This window comes from Lathyrus oleraceus, chromosome 4 (genome assembly GCF_024323335.1).
Source record: "Lathyrus oleraceus cultivar Zhongwan6 chromosome 4, CAAS_Psat_ZW6_1.0, whole genome shotgun sequence".
NCBI lineage: Eukaryota > Viridiplantae > Streptophyta > Magnoliopsida > Fabales > Fabaceae > Lathyrus > Lathyrus oleraceus.
The window spans coordinates 291,120,569-291,128,662 of record NC_066582.1 but is presented as its reverse complement, the minus strand read 5'-3'; the positions used below and the strand labels follow the sequence as shown (position 1 = coordinate 291,128,662).

General features: G+C 35.1%; 1 protein-coding gene and 1 long non-coding RNA gene across 4 annotated transcripts; both read right to left on the bottom strand.

The window, feature by feature from the left end:
• Nucleotides 1–356: 356 nt before the first annotated feature.
• Nucleotides 357–1,170, bottom strand: LOC127075172 (uncharacterized). Its single transcript, XR_007786230.1, has 4 exons — nucleotides 1,033–1,170; nucleotides 826–956; nucleotides 629–725; nucleotides 357–452 (listed from the first exon to the last, which is right to left on the bottom strand). It is a non-coding gene; the product is annotated as an uncharacterized LOC127075172 (long non-coding RNA).
• Nucleotides 1,171–3,124: 1,954 nt separating this feature from the next.
• On the bottom strand, nucleotides 3,125–4,890 carry LOC127075171 (protein EXECUTER 1, chloroplastic). 3 transcript variants are annotated; one of them, XR_007786229.1, is made up of 4 exons: nucleotides 4,767–4,890; nucleotides 4,003–4,119; nucleotides 3,622–3,893; nucleotides 3,125–3,397 (listed from the first exon to the last, which is right to left on the bottom strand). XR_007786229.1 is itself a non-coding variant. In XM_051016645.1 (4 exons), the coding sequence occupies exons 1-4, from the start codon at nucleotides 4,887–4,889 to the stop codon at nucleotides 3,359–3,361; spliced, it is 345 nt and encodes a 114-aa protein (XP_050872602.1). In that variant the 5' UTR covers nucleotide 4,890; the 3' UTR covers nucleotides 3,134–3,358. The 3 variants fall into 3 exon arrangements, 2 of the variants coding, with proteins under 2 accessions (XP_050872602.1, XP_050872601.1); XM_051016645.1 differs by having other exon boundaries at nucleotides 3,134–3,397; nucleotides 3,828–3,893; XM_051016644.1 differs by lacking the exon at nucleotides 3,125–3,397 and having other exon boundaries at nucleotides 3,463–3,893.
• Nucleotides 4,891–8,094: the final 3,204 nt, after the last annotated feature.

The window sequence follows — 8,094 nt, the reverse complement described above, 5'->3', positions numbered from 1 at the left end:
GCTAACAAATATATATATATACCAATTCAAACCAATTTTGCCTTAAATGTATCAAAATATATACAAATTTATGTACACATTTACAAGTCATAACATATACTACAAATGTACACATTAATTACACAAATTTATGAACAAACATTGAGCTTTATCATGATAGTATGGTGACGACAAATACAGCTGACAATATATCAACATTTACATATCCAACCCAGCTACAAATTCAAAAATAACACTACAGTTCACTTATCAGAGCAATAAAGTTCATCCTATTTCAATACCAGCCGCGACGCAACGCGCTATGGCCGTTACGAAGCCCCTTGAATTGCAGCTGCAGGTTGTTGCATCGCTATATCCTGATTCTGTCTAACAGCATATCCATGGCCTCCGTATCCGTGACCACCGTAACCTTGCCCGCCATAATGGTTTCCATTCGAATCATTATTCCTCCACTGTCAGATTCCAACAAATTAAATTAGAGAACTATTTCAATTCATAATAGAAAATAAATAACAAACTATCAGTAACGGCGGAATACATAGATGCATTGATCATGCCTGTAATGCTTATAATAAAAAAGGCCGATTACGAATAAATTGAGTTCGTAGAAGAAGAAAATATAACTCACATGCTTATTTCCCGGACTGCGACCCCAAGAAAGACGCACGGTCTGCTTCCCGATCACTGTTCCATTCAATCCCTGAATAGCTTCCTCAGCATTCTTTCTGTTACAGAAAGAGCAGAAGGCATTAAAACGTGGCGTATATAGCAAGCGAGGCGAAAATAAGACACTACTGATGATATTGGCAATGCCACAAGTGTTACCTGTCAGCAAGTTGAACAAAGCCACATCCTTTACCGATTGGAATTTTCACGGAGACAACATCGCCATATTGCAAAAACGGTTGTCTGAGATCCTCATCGCTGATTTCAGAATCAAGCCCTCCAACAAATATCTGCAACAGATTTTCATTACTGAGATATCAAAAAATGTAGATATGAAGATACCGAGAACTACAAAAGCAGACTCACAGTTGTGTTGTTAGAATCCCCTTCAGATTGGGAGCCTTGGGCCACAGCACCATTAGCAGAGTGACCACCGCCAGCCAACACTACAGCTAGTTAAGATAGAAAAAAGTCAGCTATTTTAATTTCTAATTTGAAGCACAATACGTGCTTTTACTACGTTCCAGCGGTAACTCTCGTGTTATAAACGTAAAAAAGTAATTTGGAAATATATACAATAAACAAAGTTGACATTTAGATACCGAACGGTATATATATCATGAAATGGGCAAGGAGCAGAAACAAAGTTGTGTGAAATTGAAAATTCTGCGATAAGCAATTGTTAAATATGCAAAAGAAGTTGTCCATTAATGCGTATATATTTAAGCATCAACAAGTTACTTACAATTTAATTATCATACATGTAAATATTCAAACTAAATCATAAAACTCAAACTAAATTTGAAAATTTTGGAATTTATTTAGGAGCCAACCATGTCTTAAGAGGATTTACAGTAAGGAATATTAGATTATTAGTCCTTCAAGCTTCTATACTTTGTAAAAGTGAATGATTTCACACTGAAGAAAACTATATTTATACATGTCTATCATCAAATGCAACTTTACAATTACACATACCCCTGTTACGACGAGCCGTTGCATTATCTGATTTGGAAGACCCTGTTTGTTTAGAACTCTCAAGCCAATTCCACCATCTAATGATACATTCACTGCCAATTATAAACAGAAATTGGAAGGGAAAATTAGATATTGAAAATGTAATGTTAAACCAAGAAAAAATTAACGACACAAAGGTCGTAAAAAAATCTAACATAATGAAAATAGAATAGAAGGATAAAATCAATAGGCACCCTACCTGTGAAAACAGTGAAAGCAAGACATTAACTTCATAAAAGGCAAGGTTTCACTTTGGTGTTCTTCTGTCACCAATGGGAATAAGCACAATGGACAATCACCATCAGGATGATTCATATCTGAGAGTTTCTCTACAGCTTCCTTCAAATACATTCCAATAACCAATTATCAATCATTATTGCACAAAAAACATTATTTGACGAGCTATATTCATTTTTCAGGTTCCACGACTTCAATCCCTATCCAAAGTTTTAGTCAAAACTATACAGCAAAAGATTACGTATCACAACAGAAACATAAAAGCAGGAAGATGCACAAAGTGACCATAAATAAATGAGTCTGCAGTCTCACAAGATTAAGCAGTTTTCAATGGTTGATATTCTTCATTTAAGTTTTTTATAAATTCCTAAAGTAACCATAAATTTACCTAATAAACTCAGATACGTCAATCCAAACAGACTCTAATCCTGAGTATAGAATATAAGATTATCTACAAACAGTAACATAGAGATATGAAGTAAAATTATGAATAATACTATTCTATAAAAAAAAATTCACCTCCATCATAAATAAAACAATAAGTTGATTGATTACCTCACAAAGAGCTACGAGCATTAATCCAGGGGAAAGCTCGTTGGCTTTAGTTTGAATATGATTCAATAAATGCTTTTGTCTATGTTGATCCAAACCCTTGCAATCCACAATAGCAACAGAAGGAGGTTCTTTTGGATACTAAAAAAAACACATAAGCTTTTGTTGCTTCTACTGATTTATAAACAGATAATTGAACTCAACAATCATAGTATAATAACCTTAATCTACTGAAACATACCTGTGGAGTTGCATGTACCTCAAGAACAATTTCTACAAACTGCAAAGAAATTTATTTTAAAAAATGGGGATTAATTAATGAATAATTGAATTAGAATTATGAAAAGTTAAAAAAAATGAAATTAGGGGTTTGAAGAAAAATTGGGAACCTGGTGAGAATAGCAGTTAATGCATAGTGAGGGTTGAGGTATATGTGGAAGCATTGAAAAATGTGACTAACTATGGTTAAAGCTGAAACATGACAGAGAAGAGATCATTGAGAAATGATGGTGTTTATAGTACTTTCTCATTTTCTTGTGCAAGCAGTAACATAACATAAAAGTAATATATCTGAGTCTTTGTCTTACTCCTTTTTAGAAATTGCTATACTGTGTAGTGTACTCTATTCAACCTCACAGTCACAAGGATTAGAAAACCGTCTGCAACAGCAAAAACTACGGTATCGCAACTTCGCAACATCTATACCGACCAAAATCCTAAAAGTTTTTCTGTGACGCAACCTCACAACACTACTCAACATATTAACAACATCATAATAATGTAATTATAATTATAACTAAACTATGTTTAGTGATCTATTGCAATGAAGGAGTTGAAGATAATTATACCTGCAAATGAGATTTAACATGTGATAGAGTTAGATCCTTTACATCCATAAGCTCAAGAACTGATTTTGGTGTAGCTCCTAAAAATTCAAAACAAATGCACGTTAATATAAATAATCCATATTTGAAATCAAAGTGAAAAAACAAATGCACCTTAAAATTTGAAATCATGATAATAAGCAAACTAAATGTTTTCAAAAATGGATTATTATTCGTTATCTGGCTCTCATAATATAACTGTCATTAGGTTCCACGGCTTATTAGCAAGATACAAAAATAAATTTAGTCTACAAAAACACCTTACAATTTAGTTATTGGTTTCATAAGTGAAGTGGTGAGGAAAGTGTTGTCTTGATGTCAAAAACAAATTATCAACCCGGGTAATAGCAATTTCAGCACCAATATGTATTACTGGGGCCGCCCTATGACATTGCATCTGACATTCTAATTCCACCACAATTCAAAGACATTCATGCAAGTTGCCATTAAATAAATTCCATAAGAACTCACAAGTCCAGCACCAGCTTTATCTCTTAAAAAAGCTGCATCATGGTACCGCTCTTCTTTTATGGCTCTCTGCAAGATTAGAAAATATACAGACATAATTAAATTATATACAATATAGTGAAAAAGTAACTCACAAAAATCAGCTAACAGCATAACACCCATTTGTCAAAATCCCTACTTTGAGAAGAGATATCACTTTTCCAACACTGTCATTGTTAGATGCAGCTGCAATCGCCACCTGAAGCCTAGAAGCTTCTTCATAATCCTCCACGTATACAGCATGCCGTAACTGAGACTGTTGAGCACAAAAAAGGCCAAGCAACTATTTAAATTATAAACAGGTTTGAAGAAATCCTACTGAAGTATTGCATGAGAATCCACATTGACATAAAACATCAAGAACTCAGCTCACCATTAAAAACTTGACAAAAACCCATTTCAAGGCTATGTCATTTACTAGTCACTTACTGTTTGTTCGTGTTAACTGAAAGCAAATTGTTTCTGATTTTGAATACTTTTAAGTCATTACAAAACCAAAGCGAACTGCTAACAAGTTATTTACAAAGCAATTAACTACTTGATTGATTTTAAGAACACATCTAACTTGGCAAACCGAAGACTTTGATATTGAAGAACGTGAAGTCAATTGATCAACAGAATTATCAAAACTTTGGATAAAGAACGAATGAGTATTTTAAAGAGTAGTACAGTGTCATAAACAAATGAATAAAAGAGGCTATAGTTGTGAGATACAACAACAGTAAGTTTGGGGTTTTGCTCAGGAGTTTCTACACATGATACTTCCTCATAAGTGAGAAAGAAATCAAATCTTCCAAGATAAACATTATTTCGCACCAAAATCAATAAATTCAAAATTCAACATTAATTAACATCTATTGATTCACGATAAGCACAAAAAACAGAACGAAATCGAGGGAAAACCTTGAGGATGATGACAATACGTTCCTGGTCATCAACCTCATCGAAATGCTGACGCCACTGATTCCAATCCCAATCTTCATCGTTAACATCACCGCGGTCTTCATCGGCAGTGCGGCCTTTCATGAGCGCGTTGAAGTAGGATTCGAATTGCTTCATAGCGCCGGTGACGAATTCGTGGAGCATGGAATCCCATCGGCGGTCGTTATTGTTTGTGTTGTTGTGGTTGCCGTCGGAGACGGAGTTGAGACAGAGGCATAAAGGTTGGGAAGGGAAGTGGAGAAGTGAGGGTCGTTTGAGAGGGAAGGTAACAGGGAGGTTTTGCTTCGGGAAAGTGAGGTTCGGAGAAGAGATACTCGAAATGGAAGCCATGTGGTTCGGGGTGTGAGAAGGAGAGAGAAAATAAAATTTGAGAAAATGTTAAGAAATGTGTTTATTAGTGATGTAGCTGAATGCAATGGTGCAACGAGACAGCGCTTTCCAAAAGCGCTTTCTAAACCCCCCCTTAGACAGCGCTTTTGGTTTTAATTTTTTTTTAATTTAAAGACTTTAGACAGCGCTTTATCAAAAGCGCTGACTAAGGTCTATATTTAAAAGCGCTTTCTAAAAGCGCTGTCTAAGACCCCCCCTTAGACAGCGCTTTCATTATTTTTTTGGAACATGTTCCGTGTTTTATTTTAATTTTAACCTTAGACAGCGCTTTCTTTTAAAAGCGCTGTCTAAGATGCGCTGTTAAAAGTCATTTTTGGCGTAGTGAATTTTACCCATGTCCAGCGACTATAATCATCAACAATGACCAGTCCATACTTCTTTTCATTGATTGAAGCTGTCTTAACAGGTCCAAACAAGTCAATGTGAAAGAGTTCTAGAGGCTTAGAGGTAGAAACAACATTTTTCTTTTTGAAAGAAGTTTTTGAAAAATTTCCTTTTTGGCATACCTCACAAAGAGTATCTAAAGAGAACTTCATTTTAGGTAGACCTCTGACTAACTCGAGTTTATTTAGATGAGAAATCCTTCTCATACTAATGTGACCTAAGCGTCTATGCCATACCCATTGCTCTTCATTTATAGACATTAAACATTTTACATTTTGATCTTTTAGACCTGAAATATTAATTTTGTAAATGTTCTTTTTCCTCTTTCCAGTGAAAAGAACTGTTCCATTATTTTGATTAATTGCTTTGCATGATTTTTGATTAAAGATTATATCATAACCGTTATCACTTAATTGACTTATTGATAACAGGTTATGCACTAATCCTTCTACGTAAATAACATTAGAGATAGAGGGAAGAGATCCATTACCAATAGTTCCAGAGCCTCTGGTTCTTCCTTTCTGATTTCCTCCGAAACCTACAAAGCCAGCATCTTTAAGTTCCAGGCTTTGGAACATATGCTTTCTTCCTGTCATGTGTCACGATTATCCAGAGTCCAGGTACCATGATTGATGTCTTAACTCTGCTGCATAGAATATCTGCAACATAAACTATTTTATCCTTTGGTACCCAGAATCTTTTGGGTCCTTCCTGATTAGTTCTCCCAGAGTTTCTTGAAACTTTGGGTTTTCTGGCATTAGTAAAAAAATTGTTTGTGCATGTGTGTAGTGATAAGAAAAAGCCGATTTAGGTTTATCATCTGCGTAAGGTATTTGCTCGTCTTCATCAGAGTCTGTAAGACCCCAATTTTGACCCTAAGATCCCTCATGCTATCTCATTATATGCATATGCATTGGGATCATACCTTGGCCTCCTCCTTACCCCTCATTCATTGGGTTTGTATTGGGAGAGATCACCAAGCACCATGTGATTGTATCATACTTTGTATTTTATCATTTACTAGCCAAAATTCCAAAAATATGTCTTTGCATTTGTCTAACTCTTTTGTAGGTAGGGCACATGATCACCTTTGATTCATCAAGCTTACATCTAGGGTTTAAGACCCTCATTGCTAAGAGCTCAACCAAAAAATAATCCACAATGGCTCTAGGCATCATATATGAGTCCCTATGATCTTTGCATGATATTTTGATCAAGAATTCTTCAAGAATTCGGAATTGACTTGCCTTGGAAACCCTAGTTCATCTAGGTATCTTGTGTAACTTCTTCACCAAGCTTCTTCACCCATTGATAAAGTATTTCAAGTGGTACTTCAAATTTCACCATCTTATGCATATATGATATCCAATGAGTCCCAAAAGTCAAGATAATTGCAAGCTAGCAAGTTGGTTAATGGTGGTTGACTAGAGGAATTCATCTAAACAAAACTGGGGTCCCCTAGAACCTATCTCCTACAATTTGTATCATATGAAAATGATTCCAAGAGAAACGTTACTCTAATTGACATTACAAACAACTTTTATGTTTAGGTATAGAGCTACTTTTTCTTGGAAAGTCATTTTTTATGGTGAAAGATTATAAGTCATTTTGTTTAAACCCTAATTTAGAGGTCAACTTCTCAAAGCCATAACTTGCTCAATTTTTATGAGATGAAAGATTTCCAAGTTGCAAAAAAACATTCAAGGTGTCTACTTCAACTTTTATGTTTGTAGGAATAGCTAATTCAAGTTTTATGAGCATGTGATATGAGGATACATTATAGGTCATTTTGGACCAATACCATTGAACAAGTGATTTTCCCCAACTTTAAAAATGCATAACTCCTTCATCTCAAATCCAAATGAGGTCCAATTTGTGACCATTTTGAAGTACTTTTAAAGAGATACAATGTTGACAAAGACACTTTTCTCATTTGAAGCTCACACAAAAGGTTAGCCAAGGTGGGATAAGTGAACATATGGCTTGACACTTAGAATTGTTTTTGATATGTTAAAATTCCCAAACTTCCACCTCAAAAAGAAACATGATACAAGCTTCAAATGGAAAAGAGTTCAATATAATAGTTGTTCCTCTTGATCTAACCTTTCCAAAAAGTCCGATTTCATCAATTTTGAACAAGATTTGAGTGGTCTGCGCATGGCTTGAACATGGCATCATCATTTGGCAAGATCAAAACTTTAAACAGCCATACACATTTGCCTTGCATTCCAAGTTGCTTTCAGACTCATTCACACTTGATTATGGACCTAATTGAGTGACTTCATGGTCCTGTACACGCCCATGCAAGCATGCATCATCCATTTCCAAATTTGGAAGTTGAATTTGAAGGTGCAAATATCATAAGCTGCAGCTCTAAATAGAGACCTCTAGCATCAGAGTTAGGGACCCCTTCGCGCCAGATTTGCTCCAATACCCTAAACCCTTCCATTTTAAAGGAGAAACCTGAGAATTTTCTTTGAAAATTGAGTTTGAATCTCACTGTTTTGAGATTCAA

Coding starts and splice junctions, on each gene's coding strand:
- LOC127075171 (XM_051016644.1), bottom strand. CDS start 4,889: ATGAAAGGCCGCACTGCCGATGAAGACCGCGGTGATGTTAACGATGAA. Junction 4,120..4,766: donor GTATTGTCATCATCCTCAAG/GTTTTCCCTCGA, acceptor TGTGCTCAACAG/TCTCAGTTACGGCATGCTGT. Junction 3,894..4,002: donor AAGTGATATCTCTTCTCAAA/GTAGGGATTTTG, acceptor CTAATCTTGCAG/AGAGCCATAAAAGAAGAGCG.